Source organism: Chiloscyllium punctatum, chromosome 16 (genome assembly GCF_047496795.1).
Source record: "Chiloscyllium punctatum isolate Juve2018m chromosome 16, sChiPun1.3, whole genome shotgun sequence".
Lineage (NCBI taxonomy): Eukaryota > Metazoa > Chordata > Chondrichthyes > Orectolobiformes > Hemiscylliidae > Chiloscyllium > Chiloscyllium punctatum.
Genome location: NC_092754.1, coordinates 5,928,633 through 5,954,160, shown reverse-complemented (window position 1 = coordinate 5,954,160; position 25,528 = coordinate 5,928,633). Strand labels below are relative to the sequence as shown.

The 25,528-nt window shown below is 38.3% G+C and overlaps 1 protein-coding gene across 4 annotated transcripts in view; it reads left to right on the top strand.

Annotated features, from left to right (window-relative positions):
- clstn1 (calsyntenin 1) overlaps positions 1 to 22,955 on the top strand; it is a 76,180-nt gene extending 53,225 nt beyond the window's left edge. For 2 of the 4 annotated variants that reach the window (XM_072586115.1, XM_072586114.1), the window contains 12 exons: positions 929 to 1,186; positions 2,681 to 2,802; positions 4,455 to 4,617; positions 5,715 to 5,759; positions 7,487 to 7,644; positions 8,899 to 9,047; positions 10,969 to 11,195; positions 15,555 to 15,725; positions 16,920 to 17,065; positions 18,121 to 18,256; positions 19,785 to 19,969; positions 20,085 to 22,955. In XM_072586115.1, coding sequence (XP_072442216.1) covers positions 929 to 1,186; positions 2,681 to 2,802; positions 4,455 to 4,617; positions 5,715 to 5,759; positions 7,487 to 7,644; positions 8,899 to 9,047; positions 10,969 to 11,195; positions 15,555 to 15,725; positions 16,920 to 17,065; positions 18,121 to 18,256; positions 19,785 to 19,969; positions 20,085 to 20,279 — 1,955 coding nt within the window. In that variant the 3' untranslated portion in view covers positions 20,280 to 22,955. The remainder of the gene's footprint in view (positions 1 to 928; positions 1,187 to 2,680; positions 2,803 to 4,454; positions 4,618 to 5,714; positions 5,760 to 7,486; positions 7,645 to 8,898; positions 9,048 to 10,968; positions 11,196 to 15,554; positions 15,726 to 16,919; positions 17,066 to 18,120; positions 18,257 to 19,784; positions 19,970 to 20,084) is intronic. The other 2 variants (XM_072586117.1, XM_072586116.1) reach the window with 1 other exon arrangement.
- The last annotated feature ends 2,573 nt before the right edge of the window (positions 22,956 to 25,528 follow it).

Genomic DNA, 25,528 nt, shown 5'->3' with positions numbered 1-25,528 from the left:
CCGACCTAAGAAAACTTCGGTTCCTTGTAATGGATTTCTGTTGCTGTCAATCATTGGTTTTATTACAAAATTTCTGCAGCTTTTATCCTTGTGGTGTTTGAATTTTCTTCTTTGTAACTAAAAGGACATAGTCCGGTAAACTTGGCCTCAAAGATGCATTTATGAAATTAAATCCTTACACGCTCAGCAGATTTGATTTGAAATGTAACCCTATTGATAAAAGTAAAGTTACCATTCCTTTGATGCAGTGGATTTTGTTGCTGATGTAAAAGATCATTCACCATAGTTAAACCTTCTGTGTAGACCAATAGATGAACTTACCAAAAGAAACTGCCTTGATTATGTCTTTTTATAGTAGCATTATTTCAGGTGTTCAAAAGTGCATAATGTTAACCAGTATTCGCTAATCTAAAGCTGGAATTTCTTCCCAACAGCTTTAGTGAGCCCCTACGGTGTATTTGTTATAGTGTACATTGCAGTCACGTTTTGCTAGTGGTGCAGTGAGGAATGTTTTAGGTGGTGGGTGGAGTGCCAATTAAATAGGTTACATTGTCTGGTTGGTGTTCATTTTGTGTTGATGAAGGTTATGTCCTCTATCAGACTCCAGACTGATGTACCAGAAGAGTTTTGAGAAGTCTCTCAAGTCTGGGAAACAAATATGCTGTAGTTGTGATTATTGATGTTTTGAAAGATAAATTGAAGGTTGCTGTACCTTAATTTGATGTTTGAACTACGCTTTTGGCTTGGAACAGCTTGCTTCTGTCATGGTTCTGGTTGAAATGTTAGATCCAGTATTTTCAAACCAGCATTGCTTCAGGTATTGAAGAATACAAATTGAATGAAACTTATTTCGTCTAGTTACCAATGATAACTGTTAGCATTAGCTGGGAGTGTCTCAATGCTTTTGTCTTGCCATTCTTGATTTCAGGTGCTGCTTCTGGAACAGTTGACCTCCTTCCCTCACCAAGTAGCAGTACAAATTGGACCGTTGGTCTTCCCACTGACAATGGCCATGATAGTGATCAGGTCTTTGAATTCAATGGCACACAAGCTGTGAAAATCCCAGAAGGTGTTTTGACAACCAATCTACAGGAACCATTTACAATTTCTGTGTGGATGCGCCATGGGCCTGGTTCCAGTATTCATGGGGACAAGGAAACTGTTCTTTGCAACTCTGATAAAGCAGGTATAGGTGACCCAATCTCTGAATTTTCTTTAATTTCTGCCTTTACTGTAAACCCATTTGTTAAACTCAACCTCTCCATTTTTAGAATTTTTATATTTCAGGTATGTTTATATTTCAGTTATGCTTTTATTTTATTAGGGAAGAGATTAAAATTAAAAATGTTGAGACTGGTTGGAAATGGGCTCCAGAGCACCCTTTATATTTTGGAGATTGGCAATGTGATTGAGCAACCAGATCAAACTGATTAAATTGAGATGATGATGTTGCAGATACTAGATTAGAGTCATAACTACTTTGAGAAGTAGATACGATGAACATCAAAACTGAATTTGAGTAGAAATATGGTCTTGTTCAATTAAACAGAGGCTTTGCTAAAATGGGTTCTTGTTCCAGTGTTAATAGTCATTCAAGGTGAAAATCATCAAAGAGTTGTGCATTGCTTTTGTGTAAGATTATAAAAGTATATTTGCATGGTTACTTCATCGGAGATGAAATTGTGATTTTTAAATAGATGTTTGTTAACTTAGTCCCATCTTAATACAAGACTAGCTTCAATAAATGATCAGTGTCAATAAATTGTCAATAAACTCAAAGGTAAAGCATCAGCTAATTGTAAAACAGTCTTTTATGTCCTAGTATTTCATAGGTTTGATTCATTGTCTTTCTGAATGAGCTGATTTATAATTGCAGATCTCCAGTATCTGCAGTTCTTTATTGTATTTAATTTATAATTAACCTCAATATCATTGGCTAAGAAAAAAAAGTAACTGAGGGGGCTATTGTGGCACAGTGGTGGTATCCCTACCTTGGGACCTAAAGACTTTGGGTTTGATTCCACCTGCTGCAGAGATATATCATCGGATACCTGAGCAGGTTGATTCAAAATGCTTTTTTTATTATTAAAAAAGCAACTGCTTCTTGTTCGTTGCTATCTGGTGACCTCTGCTGGCTACTCTGTGTACTGTCTTGGTATAGGAACATACTTTTGCTGTTTCCTTCTAGGCTACTCATGGAATTTTTATTAGGAGTCAATATAAAAACTCTAAATGATGAAAATTGATGTATCATATTAAAGGTTGCAATTAATCGCATGCTATTAAAGTATTAACTTGAGGCAACAGTAGTCAGTTGCAATAAAGCCAGGTCATTTAATATATTAATCTTGGATAAAAGTTAACTTTTGATTAAAATATACATGCAAATCTGAAAATTTCTTTTGATTTCAATTGGGTCCTTTGTGATATGTTTGCCCTCCCTATAGCAATACGTCAGACCAGAAATTCTTGTGATATGGAGAATTATGATGATGAGCCCACATCTTGTAACTGTCCGTGCTTTGTTTCCATTAGGATCTAGCCTTTAATTTGTCCCTTTTACTTTTCTGCTCTTCAAATCAATTTCTGCTGCAAACATTGTCTTTAACAGGAATTTACTTTGATTTTTGGTATCACGTTTAGTAATTGCATTCTCTTTTTTTAAAAAAAAATCTTGCAGAGATGAATCGTCATCACTACTCCCTTTATGTGCACAACTGTCGTCTGGTTTTCCTCTTCCGTCAAAACCCTTCTGAAAATGAGAACTTCCATCCAGCAGAGTTCCATTGGAAACTGGATCAGGTTTGGAAAATGTTGAGCAAATACACGTATATCTGTGTGTGAATAACACCCTGGTCAAATAGCAGGTGGCTCCCGGTGCACTTTTTACCTTAATGTTTAGCTGTCTGGTTGTGTTTTTGACTAATGGAACCTGTGTGTTAACTTGTTTTCATCATACAGCAGCTGTGTACTATACTGAAGCTTAGACATTCAAGAATCTTGGAAAAATATTTGCTTTCCTTGTACAATAATACAGTGCAAAGGCACAATGATTTTGCTCTTCCGTTTTGAGTGAAGACTATCTGGAATTTTGTCTTGTAACAGGTGGAGTGTTTAAAATGCAGAGATGGGTTTTGGCTTTACTAAGAAAACCTGTGAAAGTCATGCAACTCCATTTGAAAATTATGATAAGTTATAAATTGAGACTTTGTGGACCAGTGGGTTTGTACTGGATTTATATCTGTGGAGCCTTGGTTCAAATCCTGCTGTGTATAAATGCAAATCTTAGCTTTAAGGATTCTATGCCAAAGAAATTTGGCATCCTAAATCCAATTATCAGATCAAAATAATCTAATCTGCAAGGTCATTTGTATTCATAGTGTTATACAAATAGAAAAATATCATATGCAATCTTTTGAAGTTGGGACTAAGATAATTTTGGAACATGCATTTATTCTACGTGTATTTGGGTACATTTACCCTCCTTTAACTTCATGCATGATGTATCAGAATTTGCAGCTATTCCTGATGTCATCAGTAACTGTTCAAGCAAACTCATTCAATTGAGAATCTTAGTTTAGAATACTTCAGTCACAACCAAACACTCTGGCCATACTTTATCTAGGCACAGTAAATTGGGACAAATGATATGTGCAGACACTACTATTGTGCTTAGGTTAAGATATTGAGATAATGGTCTTGTCTTCCAGTTGAAGCAAGTAAGATATTAACGTTCCTTTTTTTGCAGTTTTCAGTAGTCTGAGTCAGATAGCATGGAAACGGCCCAACTATTTGGTTCAACTCGTCTGCATCAACCAGACATCCCAGTCTGATGTAGTCCCATTTGCCAGCATTTGGTCCATATCCCTCTAAACTCTTCCTATTCAAATACCCATCCAGATGCCTTTTTAAATGTGGTAATTGCACCTGCCCCCATTTCCTCTGGCAGCTCCTTCCATACATTTGCCACCTCCTGCATAAAAAAAGTTACCCCGCAAGTCATTTCTTGCCTCAAACCTATGCCTTCTAGTTTTGAATTCCCTCACCTTCGGAAAAGGACCTTGACTATTCACCCTATCCATGCCCCTCATGATTTTATAAACCTCTATATGGTCACCTGTCAAACTCCAATGCTGCATGGTTAAAGCCCCAGCCTATTCAGCCGCCTCCTCCTATAACTCAAACCCTTTGGTCCTGGCAACATCCTTGTATATCTTTTCTGCACCCCCTCACATTTAACAACGTCTTTCCTATATCAGGCTGACCAGAATTGCACTTAAGAACTGAAACACCTTCAGTGCCCACCTAAGGAGCTTGGATTTTAAAAGTTGGTGTAATGATCAGATTTATGGATTTGAAGCAATGCCCTAATTAAGTTTTTTCTTTAACTACTCATTTTCTCAACCGATATAGTGCATTTTCCGTCTTTGACCTTACTCTCCCATGTTTTGTAGGTGTGCGATAAAGAATGGCATCACTATGTGCTAAATGTTGACATCCCTACTGTGGCCCTATATGTGGATGGGGTATCATATGATCCATTCCTAGTCACTGAAGACTATCCTCTCCACCATTCAAAGATTGATACTCAGTTGGTGGTAGGAGCATGTTGGCAAGGTAATGTGGGATAAAATGACTTTGTGACCTTTTGCAGGTGGTAGAATAGTTGAGTCAATACTGTATAAAACTTTTGATTGTAAAGAGTATTGATGAAAGTAACCAATTAACTTTTTAATTGTCGTTTTAACAAGAATTCCAATAGCTGATTACTGTGCAGTGACTGCCTCTTGAAAACACCTTTTGCGTTGTCCTATCCTTGCAAGTCATCTGCAAAGTTGTTCCGTTTACTTTCACTTTAGTTGAATTGCCCACTAATGTTTGTGGTGTGGATTGACGATTGACAATTGACCACCCACATTGCTGAAGTTCTGCATAGTTTCTGGATCTAGGCTCCTGCGTGAGCCATTACCTTCTCAAGGAGGGAGAAAAGTTCTAAAAATAAAACGAGCATTCGCATTTACTTTATTTCTACAACAGCTAATGTCATGTAGAAATTATTGTACTTTGCCTTAGTGCCACCTACATGCATTAACTGCTGCTTTTACTTGGCTACTTTACTACATATAGCTTTAGAAACAACCATTTTAAATACAAAGATCTTCAAATACCATTCAAAGGCAATTTCCCTTTTAGGTTAGTGAAAATTGCCTCGTCTGTAGAGATAGAGGTCCTGGTCTATCCTCGCCTGAATGGATGCTACTGTTAAGTCCAGTACTCTAGAGCTAGAAGTGAAAATATCAGTTGGAGTTCCAGCTCCTATCCAACAGCCCCTTTCTCAAAGAACATGGTTGTAGATGTTGAGTAGAAATTGATACAGCTGTCTATCAGCCCAATGACCTGCCAGTTTTCATTATCCAGCCATGTCCAAGGAGTCATTCCCAAGTACAAGGTACTGAAGAGTTATTGCCATTTCTAGATCCATATTTCTCCAAACATCAACCAGGTCACAGGAAGAACTTCACAAGTTTGCTATGTAATGGTACAAATATTTTATATGCAAATGAGAAAGCAAACTTGATGGTTCCAATCCATAGTGGAGGATTTCTGTTAACCTGTTTGCCATAGGAATTTTCCATTACCTTTGATAAGTGCAGTTAGATTCCCCAATCCTTTACCCCAAATCTCCTCTTTCTTTTGTCTTGCTTTCTCTACAGAATATACAGGAAGCGAAAATGAAACTGTGACTGAAGCCTATCCAGGTTGCTGGGGGTTTCCCTCCTGTTTAATTTCCAAAATTAGCATGAAATGTTCATTATATGTTTTGATCCACTTTGGCTGCATCACACGCTGCTTTTTCACTGACTTCCTGCATTTTGCTACCAAGATGTTTTGTTGGCAAGCATGGGGTTGTTAAAGAAGTATGTCCCTTTGTGCATGCTGAATGTCAGTGAGATGGTTTTAAATAGTGTTATGTTTCTTTAAAAAAAACTAACCTAAATAATGGCCCTATTAAGCATAATGTTTCTGAATTGAAGTATTGCTGAGAAAAAGGGCATGTTCTCATCTTGCACTCTTGGACAGATGCAAGAATGCCAAATTGTAAAAGGAATTTATACAGCAAAGATTGTTGATTGGTTAGAAGGTGGACTCTGGTTGAAGTATTACCCTGGGGAATACAGCTGGAAGCATTTTGTTTCCAATGCTTTCCTTTAATTGAAAGGACGATGCTTGGGAATGCTTGCTTTGCCTGTCAGGGACAGGACCTTGCAAATGACTAAAGCAGCATCCAGAAAATGTAAGTGAGCCATATTGCAAGCCTAATTGATGAAATTTTATCTATGTTTAGGTGCTTTAAATTAAACTTTAAGTCTGAAATTGTAGAATAGTTGTTTGAGTTATTTAGCTGCTTAAAGTTTGGTCTTAGTGTTTGTTATCAGATGTCATTCTGAGTTCACAAACCTCTAACTAATCAGAATTATGTTCAAGCCAAATACAACTGAATCTTTTTGCTATGAGATTAGTTAATTAAAATAGTGTTGTTGCTTTTCAAAGTTAGATATTTAATTCCACTGAACTTTCTGTTCTAATATAGAGTCTACTATTTGGGGCCTTATTGTTTCTGCAGAGCTCATGCACCAATGCTCTTAATGAAACAGAATACTTGCCTCCCAGTCAATGATTAGCACCCTCCAGGCCTCAATTAATTTATCCCTAAATCTCAGACTTTATGTAGGTAAGAGCAACTCTGTCTATTCCATTCAGTAAATGGAAGTCGTTTTCTACAGGGAATTTTATTGATTTGGACGACTTCTATGGATACAACTTTATCAACAAAACTGGATTTCCAGTAACTCGAAAAATAATGCAAGGTTTGAGAGTGGGTTTTATTTATACAAGCCTAAAATGAATTTCGTACACGGCAGAAGTTTTATTTATTTAAAAAACATTGAAGAACCTTACCACTGTCAAACTTGCACTGTTCCTTTTGTGGGTACCATTCTTCAGGAACAAATTCATAGAATAATACAGAATAAAAGGGACCCTTTGACCATTGAGTCTCCACCAACAAAAAGCTATTCTAAATCTACATTAATCCCATAGTTGGATGTACTATATAGTTTGACAAATTGTAGAATATCGAAGACCATTCAGGCAATGAGTCTTAGTTGCTTAAGATCTGGCAAATAGCATATGTTTTATTCATGTACCACCTCACTGTACTAAAGAAAGCTGGCACAGCAACTCACTCCATTCCTGTTGTTCCTTCCATTTTCATAAATTTTATTGACTGCTGTGAAGTGCTGCATTTTTGCCAAACCCCACATGCATGAAGACAAGTCATCTTTATGCACACATGAAGCCAGAAGCGAATTGTGGAGAGAATGGAAGTATAACTAACCTGCATGAATGCACGAATGTGGGAATCATAAAAGATGGCTAAGCATTAAAAAAAAAGCCATATTTATATTAAATTTTCACTTTCCAGGTGGTGAACTTCGCATGACTCAGTTCTTTCTTGGCAATTTAGCTGGTTTGATGATTCGAGCTGGCAAACTTGAGAGTAAAAAGGTGATTGACTGCTTGTACACCTGTAAAGAAGGACTGGATCTCTTGGATTCTGGGAATGGTTACAAAGGTGTGATGGTAAGAGCTAATAGTGCTTTCTTCACATTGCAGTCCAAGCCTTCATTGAGTTTTGTCTTTTTCTGAGAAATCAATTTCTGCTCTGAAGCTACACTTGGGTAGTAATTTCATTTTTATTGGCTAGTGTTAACGTGCAGGGAATAACCCCTTTCAGGATATGTGATCAGAGGGACAGGCTGCCATTTCATATCTGACTGAACTGGCCGTTTTTGCAATGACATCCAATATTGTCTTCAGGCTTTTTCTAAAGTCAGGTTGTTTTTCTAGAAGAGGTTTCCGCACAAATTTCCTTTTCCCATTAATTTTAAGATTTTCACAAACTGATCTCCTCTTACCTCTAAGCAATAAATGCTGCCTAGCCAGGACACCCACATCCCATAAATGAATAAGATAAAAGAAATCCTCATCTTATGAAATTGTGCATTTTTTAAGTTTCCTATGCTAACTCTCAAATGTTTTTTGATTGCAACCTTGCTATTGTTTGAAGTCAAATCAGCTTTTAATTTCAAAGAAGCAAAAAGCGTTTTTTCAAAGTTCTAGTCACCTGCATAAACCAGTAGGCCACAGCTGATTATAAATGTTTTTAATGTTGAGTAGTGTTTCATTATCTTGTACAAAAAGGTATGTGGCAAGATAAATTAAGAACTGTTCTTAACTGCATGTTATGTGACTTATCTAACCAGTGAGACATTGATGGATAACCTCGTGCTGGTTTAAGTCTCTGCATGGTTCAGTGCTGTTTTGCATGCTTCCAGTGCACTGACTACTTGTTTCCTTGTGCTCAGATTCTCAGTGGCCCTTTTGTGGACATGTTCAGAACTTGGTAGTTTTGGGTTTGTTTCATTTGTGAAATTTGCTGGCTTGGACACCCCCCCCCCCCCCCCCCCCCCCCCCCACCCCCACCATAAGTTGTCCTTGAAGGTGTTGGTAAGCTACCATATTGAACAGCTGCAGCCTGTTTATTGTCTAAGACCCATAATGCCCTGAGGGAAGGAGTTCAGGGTTTAGGAGCAGTTATATATTTCCAAGTCCAGGACAATGTAGCTTGGAGGGAAACTAGAAAGTTGTATTGTTTTCTTGTATCTTTTGCCTTTCTCCTTGTGGATGGTAATGGTTAAGATCTTGGAAGGTGCTATTTCAGTGCAGTATATTAAAGTGCATGATCCATGGACAGTGAAAGCTCCCGATTGAGGGGAAAAAAATTAGTTATGAAGCAAATTGAATGTTCTTTTCAAATTCATTTTTCTCCTATAGATTCACTTCAATCCCACCCAATCACTCCTTAGCATGGAAGGGGATGATATTGAAAGCTTCGACAAGAGTATGCAGCATGTATCATATCTCAATTCTAGACAGTTTCCTACACCTGGAATTAGAAGATTGAAAATCAGCACAACCGTGAAGTAAGTTTGATACCTAAATTGATACATTTAGGTTTTATTCTTTTGTATTAGTAACGTTTCCAACTACAGTTCCGCATAGATTCAAATTATACTACTACAGTTGCAGTTCCTACTTAATTCTTAAGATGTAGGTTAGAGTAATCAAGGATTATATGTAGCTATTTGTGCAAGCCATGCTGCAGCTATAGAAAGCTTTGATTAAACAGCACTGGAGTATTGTGAGCAATTAGTCATACAGCATGGAAACAGACTCTTTGGTTCAACTTGTCCAAACCTACCAGACATCCCAGTCTGACCTCGCCCCATTTGGCCCATATCCCCCTCAACCCTTCCTGATCATATACCCATCCTGGTGCTTTTTAAATGTCATAATTTTACCCACTACCTCCACTTCACCTTGCAGCTCGTTCTATATGCATACCATCCCTCAGGTCCTCTTTTAAACTTTCCTCTCTTACCATAGACCCGTGTCCTCTAGTATTGGACTCCCCCAGCCTCTGAAAAATATCTTGGTTATTCATGCCCTTCATGATTTTATAAACCTCTATAAGGTCACCCCGCAACTTCCGACACTCCAGAGGGGCAAAATATCCCCAGCCTATTCAGCCTCTCAAACCCTCCAGTCCTGGCAGCATCCTTGTAAATCTTTTGTGCACCCTCTCAAATTGACCAACATTTTCTCCTATAAAAGGGCAACCCGAATTGTGAGCAATACTTGAAAGGTGATCTCATCAGCTTCCAGTGCAGTTGCAACATGACCTCCCAACTCCTGTTCTGTGTTCTGACCAATGAAGGTAAGCATGCCAAATGCGGTCTTCACCCTGTCTACCTGCAACTCCACTTTCAAGGAACTATGCACCTACACCCATTTGTCCTTGTTTGGCAATATGCCCCAGGGCGCTACCAGTATCTGTTTAAGTCTTGCCCTGATTTTTCTTCCCAAAATGCAACACCTCGCATTTATCTAAATTAATTTCCATCTGCAGCTCCTCAGCCCATTGGCCCATCTGATCAAGCTCCTATTGTACTCGATGTATCATAATTCACTGTCCACTATACCACCTATTTTAGTTTCATCTGCAAACTTACAAACCATACCTGCTGTGTTTACATCCAAATCATTATAAATGACAAAAAGCAGTCGACCCATCACTGATCCTTGTGACACAGTTGGTCACTGGCCTCCAGTCCGAAAAGCAGCCCTTTGCTGCACCTTCTGTCTCCTATCTTCAAGACAATTTTGTATCTAACTGGGTAGTTCACCCTGGGATCACGTGATCTAGCGTTATTAATCTGCCTACCATGCAGAACCTTATTGAATGCTTTACTGAAGTCCATTTTGACGATGTCAACTGCTCTGCCTTCAATCATCTTTGTCATCTCTTCAAAAATCTGAAACAAGTTAGTAAGACAGTTTCCCACATACGCAGTCATATTGACTATCCCTTATCAGTCCTTGCCTTTTCAAGTATGTGTAAATCATATTTCTCAGAATCCCTCCAACAATTTACCTATCTCTAACGTAAGTATCACTGGTTTATGGGTCCCTGGCTTTTCCTTACAGCCTTTCTTAAATGGAGTGACCTCCTCAACCTCACCCCTTGGCTGAGACATGGTGACCCACTGGTTAAACTCACCACCAGTAATGACTTTCTAATGGGAGCAATCCTATGGCAACTTTACTTCCTAATAGTCACCGGCTTGGTCCAGAATGATGTTTGCATAGTGGAAGGTAGTAAAGCGAATCATGTCCTCAAGGCTAGGAAGTTGAGCTGTAGTATTATGTGGGTGGTTCTGTGTCATGCTGAGTGTTAAATTTTAATTATGCAGAGCAAACTTTGAAACTATGCAAAATAATTGTAATGAATCAGATTTCTCAAGAGCACTGCATTAATAGTCAGTCATTTTTTTACAATTCCAGGTGCTTCAATGAAGAGACTTGCATTGCTGTCCCAGATGTGGACGGCTATGTAATGGTGCTTCAGCCTGATGAACCAAAGATAAGTCTGAGTGGGATTGATCACTTTGCACGTGCTGCCTCTGAATTTGAAAGTAACAAAGGTGTTCCACTGTTCCCAGAGCTGAAAATCGTTAGCACCATCACAAGAGAAGTAGAACCAGAGGGAGAGGATGAAGATGAGCCTACAGGTGAAAGGCCCATTATTTGTTGTTGTAGATTGTAGGCAAAGCACCAGATGAATTTCAAAATATTCAAGTGTAGCATCACCTATACATGCTTTCAAAATGATGTAAAGCTAGATGCAGTGATAATAGCAGTAGACTTGGCAGTAAAGGTGTCCCAAATACATAAATCATTAAAATGTCATTGATCAATAAATATAAAAATCAAAAACTACACAATGTTAGACTTCATATCTGCAGGACTCAAGTGTAATTAAAGTCTGGTGACAGCCGAGCCAAGTCTTGGTTAGATAGCACCTGGATTACTAAACAGTGCTGGACACCACATCCTAGGATATGTTGGCCTTGGAGGGTTTACAGACCTAAGGAATTAATTGAATGATGCCCATACTACAAAGGTCAGGTTACAGGGAGAGATCAGAGAATCAATTCCAGGAACTTGGGGGTGATTAGGAGCTGATCTCATTGAAGCTTTTAAGGTGTTAAGAGCTGATTAGGTAAATAAATATTTCAACTGATTGTGGAATCTCGGATGGTGGGCCATGACCTTTAAAAATTAGTGACTTTCAGATCTTTAATGAAAATATTTAACATCCCAACGGTTGTAAAAGTTTGGAGCTCTTGCTAATGGCAGCTGATGCTGGACCAGTTGTTAATGAAAAAGAGATTGCTGTTTTGACCATAAGTTATAGGAGCAGAGTTGGGCCGTTCACCTGCGCACCACCATTTGATCCTGGCTGCCTTCTCCCCATGACACTTGCTCTCCTGATTGATCAAGAACCTGCCGTTCTTGATCTTGAATATATGCCATGACATGACCTCCACAGCCCTCTGCAGCAATGAGTTCAACAGATTCACCACCCTCTGGCTGAAGAAATTCTACCTCATGTCAATTCTAAAGAGTCGTTCCTTCACTCAGATTTATCCTCTTATCCTAGTCTCTCCTAGTTGAAATATCTCTACATCTATTCTATCCAAACTTCTTAGTATCGACTTCAGGCAGAGTCCTCAACTGCTTCATGTATGACAAGCCCTTTATGCCTAAGATCATTCTTTTAAATATCCTGTGGACCCCCTTCAATACCAGCGCATCCTTCCCAAGACCCAAAATTGATCTTAGTACTCCAATTGCTGTCTGTGCAGTACATCTTGTATTCTCGAAATGAATGCTAACATTGCATTTGCTTTCCTAACTGCCAATGGAGTCTGCATGTTAACCTTGAATCTTAAATTAGGTTTCCTAAATCCCTTTGTGCTTCAGATTTTCGAAGTCTTTCCCCATTTACTAATTGTCTATGCCTCTATTCTTCCTACTAAAGTACATAACATCACACTTTTTTTCCCTCATTGTATTCTACCTGCCATGTCTTTGCTGACTCCCCTGGCCTGTCGTCCTTTTGAAGCAAGCTGCTGCCTCAACATTTACCTGTCCTTCCATCTATCTTTATCTCATCTGCAAACTGAGCAAAAAGTCTTTAGTTCCTTTGACCAGATCATTAACATATAAAGTGAATAGTTGTGGTCCCAGCATTGACTCCTGCAGAATTCTACTTGTCGCCATCTGCCATCCTGAAAAAGACACTTATTTATCTCCAGGCTGTCTTTTGCCAGTCAGCCAATCCTCAATGGCAGTACCTTGCCCATAACGCAGTAGGCTCCTCTTATTTAGCAGCCTTCTGTGCAATACCTTGTCAAAGGCCTTCTGGAAATCCAAATAGGTTGCATTCACTGGCTGCCCTTTCAGGAGGGAATGAACAAGTTAAAGAATTCTAATATTTGTCTGGCATGACCTTCTCTGGAAGCCCTGACTCGGCGCTATTTTACTATGACTTCCAAGTACTCCACAGTCTTCTCCTTAATAATCAACACTATAAAATCTTACCACCAGCTAAGGTCAAACTAACTGGCGTATAATTTCCTAACTTCAGTCTCATTGTTACATTGGTTATTTTCCAGTCCTCTAACCCTCCCTGATATCAGTGATTTCTAAAAGATCGTCACCACCTCTGCAATCTTGAGTTATCACCTTCAGAACTATGGGAAGTCGTTCACCCAATCTGGGTGATTTTATCCACTTTCAGTTTCCCCAGCATCTTTTCCTGTAATGATGGTCACTACATTCACCTGTACCAATGACTTTTTTTTTTTGAAGATATACTGCTGGTGTCTTCCACTGTGAAGACTGCAAAGTGTTCAGTTCCTTTGCTGTCTTTGTTCCCTATTACTATTACAGCTGCACTTTCCAGTGGTGTACTGTCCACTCTTGCCTCTCTCCTTTTTATATATTTTTTAAAAACTCTTGCAATCTTATTGTGAACTAGCTAACCCCAATATTTCATTTTCTCCCTGCTTATTACTTTAGTAGTTATCCTTAGTTTATTAAGGCTGCTAATCCTCTAGCTTACCACTAATCTTCACTACATTGTATGCTGTTCCTGATTCTATTGTCAGCTATGATTGCTTTGGCATCCTCTTGATGTTTCTTCTTGAGATGAATTTCTGTTATACCTCCCAAATTATCCCCAGAAACTCCTGCCATTGCTCTTCCAAACTGATTTTCCCAGTCCACCTGCATGTTGAAACCCCTTCTCTTCACCCCCCCCCCCCCCCCCCCAAAGTTCAGTGATTATATTAGTGCCTTCCTTATGCATTTTCTGTGGACTGGTTTATTTTCTTCCGCGTATTGTGACTATTGCTATGATGTCTTTACATAACTCCCATCAGGGTCTTTTCTTCCTTTACGGTTCCTGAACCCTACTCTCTCAGATTCTATACCTTCTGATTACTTTTTGCTTTCAATTTTAAGTTCACTGGTTTGATTCCGGCCTCAGACAACTGTCTGTGTGGGTTTCTTCCGGATGCTCCGGTTTCCTGCCACAGTCCAAAGATGTGCAGGTCAGGTGAATTGGCCATTCTAAATTGCCCATAGTGTTAGGTACATTAGTCAGAGGGAAATAGGTCTGGGTGGGTTACTCTTCGGAGGGTTGGTGTGGACATTGGGCCAAAGGGCGTGTTTCCACACTGTAGGGAATCTTATAATTAACCTCCACCCCTTTGACCATCTTCCCATCCTTTTGATAGGGCGTGTATCCTTGGATATTTAGTTCTCAACTGTGATTCCCTTGCAGCCACATCTGTCATACCACAGCATTGTACCTGCCAATTTCAAGCTCTGTTACAAGAGGGGTTAGGGTAAATGGGGCAAAGGTAGTGTATGGTCACAGAAAAGGACTGAGATCAGGTGATTTACTACTTTAAACTGCAATATTCTTATGGTTGCTGTGTGGCAATGATTTTTTTCCCTCTTTCCTGAAAGATGTCAGTTTGAATGGTCATCCACCAGAGGAATATAACTCTGGTAATGCACAGATTGGATATTGTTATACATCTGTCCATATCTCTCCTACATTTATGTACTGCAATAAATCTTGATCCACAGATTCAGCATAAACAGATGCAGATATCATTCAGGTCTGCTACAGTCCATAATATGAATTATCTTTGACAGCAGCGTCTAAGATTTTGCATTTAAATCTGCATGTACCAATGCTAGTTGTTCCAGTCTGACATACTGCACAATAATTGAATGCTATTATCCTTACTGTTAAAATTATAAAGCCTAGGCCCAAATTTTAAAGTAATCTGTAGAGTGCTATTTAACTATGGAGTAGCTTGTCAAACAGTGTCAAGAAATTAATTTTAAAGCTTGCGAATCTTGTAGCATTGTAAGCCACAAGACATTGTCTTCCTCCTAACCTTTGCAAGTGCACCAAAACGCTGAACGTCCATTGTGGCTGAGGGCCACATTGTTGAGCTTCTTTCAAACCATTAGTTAGCTGCATCATGGGAAGAGAGAAGCAGTGACACATGAGGAATAGCATTACTTGATGTTAAACCAAACGACTAAATATTTTCAGCAGATTCTTCATTACCATTGTTTTGTTTAATTTTTACTCTGCACAGCTGTTACTGATCTGCTAAGCAGCTTTCTACATTGCAACACAGTTCTGATGAAAGATCTTCATCCTGAAGCCCTGAGTTTTCTTGGCCACAAATGCTGTCAAACCTGCTGAGTATTTCCAACATTTTCAGCTTTTGTTTCAATTTCACATGTTAGTTAGACCTGTGCTCTTGGTACATAGGTTGCATAGAAACATTAAACCTATTCTACATTCCTGCTAATTCTGAAATCACTTCATTTGGAAAGCCAACTCAGATTTTTGGTGTTAGCAGCATTTCTGAACAGTTGATGTCAGGTCCAATTGAATCCAAAATTGCTGTGGGAATTTTAAAATTGACCTATATCGATATTTTCATTGAATTAACTCCATGGCATTGGAACTTAAATGGAATTTTTGCTTATAGTCCAAGAATCTATGGTATCTGAGGAGATAATGCACAATTTGGATACGTGTGAAGTCTCTGTTCTTGGAGATGAGCTGAATGCAGAACAGGAAAGCTTTGAAGTTGATCCATCTCAGCTCCAGCAAAGGGGAATGGAGATGAGCAACTCATCTATTGGTTTGATAATCACAGGTGAGTTTTAAAATATTGGAGGCTGAAGGTACTTTAAATATATCACACGCATGTCAAGAAACATTTGATACTGTTGTCTTGCATGTGAATTTTTGAATTGATGTTTATGTCTAGTGAGTTCGCATGTGCCTCCTGAGGTGGTTAGATTATTGGTGCATTAGGTTTCTGCATTTCTGTAGTTATTGACCTACAAATATGTTGCCTTTTCAGTTTTCTAAAATATTTTCTACATTGCTTTGTTTAACTATCCTTCAGAAATTGAGATGGGGATTCTCAAAAATTGGAAGTTGCTCTTTAGGGAGCCTGATTTTAAAGGACACATTCGAAATGGGAAAAGTATTACTGTCTGACTAACCAGCCACCCCCACCTTGCACAGTAACGCTGCATACCTCTGAAATGGTGGGAGTGTATTCAAAACTGTTTTTAAAAAGAAGTTTGCACATTGTATCTTTTGTGGGTACGAGACTACCAATTTCAAATGCCTCTGTTGGAACTGTATACCTGATGCTGAATGAGAACAGTACCAAGTTTGTCTGCAATGTTCTACTCCTACTGTTGTCCCATCTTTCTGTGAAAGAAGAATTTAGGAGATACTGCCTGGTGGAGCTATAGCTGGAGTGTGGGAGAAATGTTCAATGGGAGGGAAAATTGAATGGGAGGAATATCGTTTTAATAATTACCTTGAACTAAAAGGCACTTTACTGCGCCATCATATAATTGCTTAAAATGTAAAGTTTACAATGCCTTCAGGCACTGAATGTGATTTGTGTTCTTTGGACATTTTTAAGGAAGCAAAAGCTCTGCATTTGATTTTACATTTTTCGAAAGTTTGTCCATCACTTTTGAATACTTGAACTCCTTTTGGGGTCCAGATTTTCTCTGGTGTCTCCTCCATTGTTAAGAAAGAGACATGGCCATAATTGCCAGCAATCCCATCAAGGTTGTCTTTCTCTTTCTCCCTTTTCCTAACCCACTGATGCTGAACCTTTTGTATTGTTACTATTCCTCAGTGGCAAGTGAAAATAACAAATCAGGCATCGTGTCTGGAACCTTGTTAGTATTTTCGCCTCACTTAATGAAAATCCTAGGCGCTGTCCATTTAAATTTCTGCTTGTAGTCAGTTGGGAATGAAAATCCTAATGCATGATATCTTGTACTTGTTTCATGTGCTTGTATTGTTTTGGTTTGTATAGGTGTGAATACAATGGCAAATTATGAAGAGATGCTGCATTTGATCCGTTACCGAAACTGGAACAGCGAGTCACTGTTTGAAAGGAAGTTTAAAATTGTTTGCTCAGAGTTGAATGGGCGCTATGCCAGTAATGAATTCAAAGTTGAGGTAGGTGAAAACTCCTGTAGGTGAATAAGGCTTGCTAGTTTTTGTTTAAGATTGGACGAAATTATTAGATAATCTGACAATGAGATCTCAACTTGAAAGCCGAGGTAGAATATTTGACGTACAAAGAAAAATTAATCATTTTCACTAGCATATTGATTTCAGAACCCCCAATTGAACCTTATCCAAGGATGCTTTGGAATTGGTAGTATGTAGATTTTAAATTTCATTTTGATACAGAAAAATTTGATTTAACTGGCATCTTATGAACTGGTACTCTCCATAAACCAGCAAAAATTATATATATCAAATAGCACAGTTTACACTCCCTGTATTATTCTGTCCCATTATAGTTTTTAATTTATTTACCTCAATGTAAATGTACTTGTTCAATCAAATGATCTCACGACACATCAACAGTTCATTCAATTTTGAGTCAGTTTCTACTCATACCACAGTCTACTGCAATGACAGTAGTCATTTGAGGGTTGAAGTGAGAGTTAAGGGTATGGTGCTGGAAAAGCGCAGCTGGTCAGGCAGCATCCGAGGAGCAGGAGAATCGACATTTCAGGCATAAGCCCTTCATCAGGAATGAGGGCTCGTCCCTCATGAAGGGCTTATGCCCGAAACTTCGATTCTCCTGCTCCTTGGATGCTGCCTGACCTGTGCTTTTCCAGCACCACACTCCCGACTCTAATCTCCAACATCTTACAGTCCTCACTTTCACCTAAATGCAAGTGGAAGGGCTGTCTGACTGTAAACTGAAGGCAAAGTTTCATTATTTGTGATCTATGCTTTAAAAATGTGTGTACAGCCAATATGATTTTTTTTCTTTAGTGTGTTTTTACGTTGATTATGTGGACCTCTTGATTATCTGGAATATTTGATCAACCAGCATGCTCCAGGTGACGTAGATGATGGTTAATAAAATGTTTGCTGTAAGTCAATTGTAGCATAAAGGGCGTTGGTTTGATTTATATTTTGTGCAGTTTTAACTTCACATGCTGTAATGAGAGTCTTAGGTATGTGTTTAACAGGGGCATGTATGTTGTTTTCAGGTAAACGTAATTCACACTGCTAATCCAGTAGAGTACCCCAACCATGTATTGGCACAGCCAGAGTTTGTACGCCCAGTTCAGCATGCTTCTGTTGACTTGTCTGGCCACAATCTGGCAAACCCTCATTCATCCTCAGGTAAATGGAGATGTTCAATAATGGAAACAGCTGTTATGGAGAAAGTGGATTTTGCAGTCCCTGCCTTTTTACTTTTTGTAAAAAAAAAAGCCTTTTACAAAGATAAGTTTCAGTTAGGTAACATTCCTGATAAAACTCTTGTTCAAACAAATGTACTGCCCTGGGTGAAATGTTTGTTTGCTAGTTTATTTATTCTATGAAAATATATAGGCTGCATAATGAGAGAAATGGAGAGGTCACTGAGTTATTAAATCATTATTGGAATGCTTCAGTACCATGTACAAGTTCACCAAATCTGCAGCATACATCAAATTCATTTTCTAAGGCTATCCAAGGGTTTCAAATCTACTTCAATGTTTACAGGAAGAAAATGTTTTTTTAGTTTGCCCCCAAATCAAGGTATCATATTTATTAGAATTCAGCCGTTCTTGTGTTTAAGGCTTTTTGAATCTAGATTATAAGTTCATTGTCAGATCAAAAGTCAGCAATGGATGCCATATTTAGGGGCGTGTGTTCTTTTCAAAACTGAAATGCTACTTCAGAGCATGACCTATTCCAGCATCTATCGATGTGTTGTGAAGATTTTGTGAAACACTAAATGATCTTTCAAAGTACAAGCGGAATTAATATGGAAATTTTATTTCCTTGTATAAAGACAGTTTTATCTGAGTCATTTGGTCAGGTTGTGATGAAGGGTTTGATTTTGCGATTCTCAGCTTCCCTGTATGCAGTTTCTTCAGGAAGAAAGTTCCTACTAATACTTGTGACCAATGTTACAGCCAACTAAGTTTTACTTATAGTTTAGCTTATAAATACTCTAAGGGACCATGTCGTTTTGATTCCATCGCACCTTTTATCTTAATTAAACAGATTTCAGGTGCTGGATGAAGACTGTCAATATTCCCTTCCTCTTTCTATTTGATAAGGCGTTTGATTAATTTTTTATGTTTACCACTCTTTTCAAGTATTTTTTACGCAGACATGATTTGTGTGCTGTGTATTGTCTTGGCTGCAAAAAACATGTTTTAATTGCTTATAGAATCTTTCAATTGTGTGCTCACTATTTTTCCAGTTCTTCCTCCTCTCCAGTCACCACCCCCACATTGTAGACTGTATCTTGGATAAGATGACATTAGGCAACAAGCTATATCAGCTTTGTTATAACGTGTCTCCTAGTATAGTTCAAATGGTGACCAGACATCAGCGGATTTTATTGTCCTGACGGTCCTAGTTAGTGGTTTTCTAAAGACCTGAGTCAAATTATTTTACACTAAAGGGACTTGGAGGTCTTAAAGTCAAACTTATGAAAAATGCCAAATAGCTACATTATGAAATTTGGTTAATTTGATCGTAAAACATAGCCAATATAGTTCCCTGTAAGTGTGCAGCTAGAGAATGAAAAGTTCCCAGCAGTCTCAGTCCACTGTAAAAGATTGTTTTAGTAAATATAAATGTTTTTGAGCCATGTTCTCAGCTTTGCATTTGTCCTTTCAGTTATCAAAAAACAACTTTTCTTTTTTCTTTCAAGTTGTTCCTAGTGCAGCAACAGTTGTCATTGTGGTTTGCGTCAGCTTCCTAGTCTTCATGATAATCCTTGGCGTTTTCCGAATCCGAGCCGCACATCAGCGGACTATGCGGGATCAAGAGAATGGGAAAGAGAATGAGATGGATTGGGATGATTCCGCCTTGACAATTACAGTAAATCCTATGGAGGTAAGTGGCTACTTAATGCCAAACTTCTTTGAAATTTCTAATTGTGCAGCCAAATATTTGTATTTTGAAGGGGCAGAGGTTACTAAATTCTTAATGTATTATGTTGCCTCGCTAGACCTATGAGGACCAACATAGTAGTGAGGAGGAAGAGGAGGAAGAGGAGGAAGAAAGTGAAGAAGGTGATGAGGAAGATGACATTACCAGTGCAGAATCTGAAAGTAGTGAGGAAGAAGAAGGTCAGCAGGAAGACCAGCAGAATGTTAACAGACAGCAGCAACTCGAATGGGATGACTCGACTCTTACCTATTGATTTCCCTGCTGTTGCTTTGTGCTTTTGGAGACTTTGTTGCTCACTCCATCTGACCTAAGGAACCATCTTGCACTTTTTTCTTGTCATCTGATGAGTGACTTTAGTTAGACAATACACACAATTTTCAGGACTGTCCCCTTTGCTCTAAGAGGCAGCTTTGCTATTTTCTGTTTCCATTGAAAAGAGAAATTGCATTGAGTAGCGTTTAAAGTTGCTTGGTTTTGGCCTGGTCATAAATTTTTTTCTCGTGCATGTGGAAAAAAATTGCAGAAAAGGTCGATTTACGTAGAGAAATAACAAGATTTTTAATATTTTGTAAATATATTGAAATTATGTAATTAATGTCGTTGTGGTAGTGAAAACAGGGATTGGCCAAATGAATTGGGAAAGCAGAAATTTAAAGAGACAGTTTTGATAAAGACATCCTTACTGATGCCACATGGAGTTGTACTGCTGCAGTATACATTTCAATGTGTTCAAATGTTAAACTAAAGTGAGATTATTGGAGCAATTTTAACTGCTCAACCAGCACAAACCAATATTTAGGTTTTAAATGCACTGTGCTGTTTGGCGAAGAACTCCTTGCTCATTCAATGTCTTCTACTTAAAAGGAAGGTAAAGATTAACCAGAATGGAGAATTAGCAACTGCTGAGTAAAAGTTAATTACATTGGGTGACTGGGTAATCAGAAAGCAGACCCTGTACAGACCAAGCAAATCTAATACTGTCTTTTTAAATTGAATGCTGTATGATGGGGAGAGATGGATTCAATAAACTTGAGGCTTTCTTTGAGAACCAACCCTGTTGGAACATGCACATTTCAAATAACTATCAATAGTTCCTGTACATTGAATTGTACTGTAGTTTTAAACTATTTGTTTACATTTAGTAAACTTTGGTTTCTCCTGGTAATATTGTAGTTGGAATTGTACAAAGAAATTGGCTCATTTGTGAATCATGTGTTTGGTTTTAAAACAGTTCTCTGCCTCCATGTTTTTAAATGAATTTTTAATTGATATGAAAGTGTTTGCCAGAAAGGTGCTAAAATATGCAGCTTCGGTGAGATGTACATAGCAGACCTGACTGAAGAAAGGAGGAGAAATTGAAAAGGATCTCTGAGAATCTTCAAAATTATTGGCAGGATTATAACAGATGAAAAATTTAAGAACTTTTGTGACTGAGGTAATGTGTAGTGAATAAAAGGCATTAGATTAATTTGGCTACTCAAAACCGATGTAATGGACTAATGTGTGATTTTGTCCTTTTGTCATCCCTGAATTACTTAGTGTTGGAAAAAGTCTTGCACAACTTCAAAGTTTTAAGCATTGCAACGTTGATACAGTTTTACATCCTGAATCCAGGACTGTTGACTGTCACTTCAAATAGGGATATCCAATGGCATTTCAGTACCTAAAAGAAAGAAGGGGAAGTGAAATTTGTAGGTTTGCGTTACTTAGGAGTAAACCTTGGAAACTGGAAGTTCAAATGTGGTTAAGCATTGCTTATGGTATCAAAACGACAGGAAGAGGCTGCCCTCTGTCTGGTACAGTTCATAGCTGCTTTGTGAATGCCAGTATCAGTAATTGGTACTGATATTTATCACCAAAATTCAGATATACTGGCTAAACTGTTCCTCTCCAAATTAGCTTTCCACAAATGTTTTGGGTTTTCCAAGAGGTCTGGCTGGTGTAGTGGTGAAAAGGATAGTGACTAATATTTTGTAGAATTGGCCTGTTATTAGAGAAAAAAACTGCTACTGGTGGATAATTGGAAACATTGTATACAAAGCATTATATTCCAGAGTTGGCCCAGAGTATTTATGCTACGGGTGGAAAATATGTTTGGACACTACTGAATTAGTCACTTGTTAAAGATTGAAAATGAGATTTCTACTGAAGTCCATGTGGATGCAAGGTTCTTGTTTAAATGCAAGTTAAGAATGTAGAGCTTTTGTACAAAATGCAATTTTGTTAGGATTTTTGTAAATCCTTTCCAGACATATAGCATCTAATTGCTGTGGCCACAGTCATCCCTTGAAACCAGGTATGTTTTTCTTGCTTCTCCCATTCTTTGGATTAGGATCCATTCCTGGGGCAGAAACAGTAATATGAACTGGATTGAGATGAGCTGGTTGGGAGTGCCTTGATTTTTGCAATTAGCATAATTAATGATGTACATCTAGGAAGTGGAATAGTCAAAAATTTTTTGTAACTTTAAATTGTAGATTGCCTAACAGTGGGGAAATATGGTTTTACTTGTTTTTTTTTGTCAAGTTTAAACAAGTGATAGTTTTTTTTTCAAAGTTGGAAAAGTATAAATCTTATGTTTAAAGTATTTGTCTGACATAGATGTCTTGTGTTCATGTTGTGTATGAGACTTGAAGTCTATCCATATATTGTCATCGTAGATAATGTATTAGACTTAAAGGCTATCATGTTAAAAGCTAACCAAGGTGTAATCATGTTATTACTTGTATGTAGCCAATATGGGTATTACCTACAGAGCTGTATGATAGACAAGTTTGAACAGTCTTTGAGCTACAATAAATTTCCAGCTGTAAACACTACAATATTGTCCAGCATGTTTTAATGAGTTCTGTTGTATGTGGTTTCTTGAGGTGATCACAGTTGCTGCCCGTTGCACTGCAGTGTCAAAATAAAAGAACCTTTAAAACCAGTGTTTGTTTGTTTTTAATATGTAAAACTGCTCAAACTTCATATTGTTTCCCACATGCAAAACAATGAGGATTGTATTTTTAGTGAGTTTCAATCCAAACATCTTCTAAAAATCCACTTGAAATAAAAATACATGAAATGGTAGTTTGAACATTCTGGTAGAGTTGCATTATTGATCATTACTTTCCTTTAATTGTCTGTACAAACTTGCCTGCATAAGTAAATACAGAAGTACAAGTCAGGAGGTGGTGCAGACATTGGCTGCATTGAGAGATTTGGTGATAATGTTGACATTCACTTGCTTGAACATTTCTCAACCAGAATTTTCTTGTCAATGTTTGTTGGAACCTTTTTCTGTCATGGTGAGAATGGAAACCAAAAGATCTGCAGATGTTGTAAATCAGAAACAAAAACAAATTGCTGGAAAAGCTCAGCAGGTCTGGCAGCATCTCTGTGTGGAGAGAAACAAAAGTTGATATTTCATGTCGAGCGTTCTGAGGAAAGTCATTGGACCTGAAACATTAACTCCTGATTTCTCTCCACAGATGCTAGCAGACCAGAGTTCTTCCAGCAATTTCTGTATGGTGAAAATGGAATTGTATTTTTCTGAAATTGAATAATTTTGAGAACAAATATCAGAGGCTTATTTTTTAAAAAGCTTAACATTAACCTGGCAACTGTAAAATGAGGAAGGTAGGGTTATCATTGTATCAGCACTTGTCATGAAGTTATTACTGAGAATGCAAAAGACTGCACAGCTGTCCTGTTGAAAAGAAAACTTGTCCTCCCCCAATCTGCCCGACAATGACATGAAGCTGGAATTACAATGTGGTTCATTCTTACCTAACCTTTGAAATAATTGAGCAAAGTAATATTGCAATAGTCAGCACTTACTAGCAAATGACTTTGCATCCTTGGGCATAGGGAGATTACTGGCCTTGTCAATGATACAAGCTTTGTAATTTCCAACAGCTATAGATGTTGATGTTTCAAACATCATTTTGGAATGACTGGAGAAATGCTGAAGGTGACTCTATTTTTTAAAAAAAGGGTAGGAGTTCTGAGACATCAAAAGTTTTCTTATTTGATATTCAATTTTGAGGTAATTGAAATGAAAGATGTTTTTATACCAAAAATGCAGCCCAATTATGAAGTGCAGAGCAAATTGTTTATCTATAAAGTGTAGTAATTTGTAAGTGCTAATGTATAGGCTTAGAGAGTACTTTTGTGGTTACAGAAAACGTGAGGATAAAATATTTGCATGAGTTGCAAACATCTCTGTCTGTGATTGTGACAGTTTTCTATTTCCAGGCCTTTGCACCTGGAAAACGTAAACAGCATGTAACGTTCATTTTGCTTTGTGAAGCTCATTTTGAGATTGAGGTAATCTAATTGCTCAATTTTAAGATTGCGATGGGCAGCCTGCAAAAGACTATTAACAGCAAAACTGTTTGTGTGAGAAATACATTGTAAAAAGAATGTCTTAACCCCATGTGAAGTTTTTTTGTTTCAAGTATTGTCTATTGTCTTACTGCTGTGCATTATTGAGCTGTAAATAAACCTCTTGGCCTATACACTCAACTGATGGTGTGCTATTTTCCTGCCTTCGAGAGGCTGAGCTGGAGATACTACATGGTTCTATTGTCAGGACTAATTGTTAACCACAGCATACAATCTTAGAACTTTAACTAAATGTGAGCACCCTCCCACCATATTCTGCGTCCTTTTTATATTTGGCCAAGTGTTTTGAACCCAGTTATAGTTCACCCTTGCTTGTCCAAATAATCAGATACTTTGGCCAAGAATACCATTGATATTGTGGAGTTTGACTTAATCCTAATTTCAGTGGAGCTGGTGAGGGACCAAATGGCCAACTCTGTTTATTGGGAGGATGGGAAGGAGCAAATCCATAAGTGAAAGTGCAGGAAGATGTTCATACTCTACTGCTTTTACCACTGAAATGCAAGTAATGATGGAGATATTGGTAATATCTGGAAGAATAATTGTTCATGGCTCTTACTCTGTGGGCAATGACAGCTTGTTGAATTAAATTTCAGTTAATAAAAACAATGAGAATTAAAAACTAGTCTCAATAACATTGCTGAGAAACTCTGGTCTGGCAGCATCAATGGAGAGAAAACCATTAACATTCAGAATCCAGAACTGCACCGTGCCCCTCTACAGAGCAGAGCAGATTTTTCCCTCACTTTACCCAAAGTAGATAAGCAGGAGGCTGGAAGAACACAACAAGCCAGGCAGCACCAGGAGGTGGAGAAATCAGTGCCTCTGGTATAATCTTTCTTTGGGGATGAGGGGAGCTGCAGGTAAAGGGGTCAGTGACCCTTCTAGCCACCAACTAGATTTATTCCTCCCATCGACCAACCAGGCTGTACTCCTCTACCTGTGTTTACCTATACCTATCTCACCACTCCGTCCCCTCCCCAATTTATCTGCAGTTCCCCTCTTCCCCCACCACAGCCCTGAAGAAGGCTTACACCTGAAACATTGACTTCTCCACCACCTGATGCTGCCTGGTTTGCTGTGTTCTTCCAGCCTCCTGCCTGTCTACTTTGG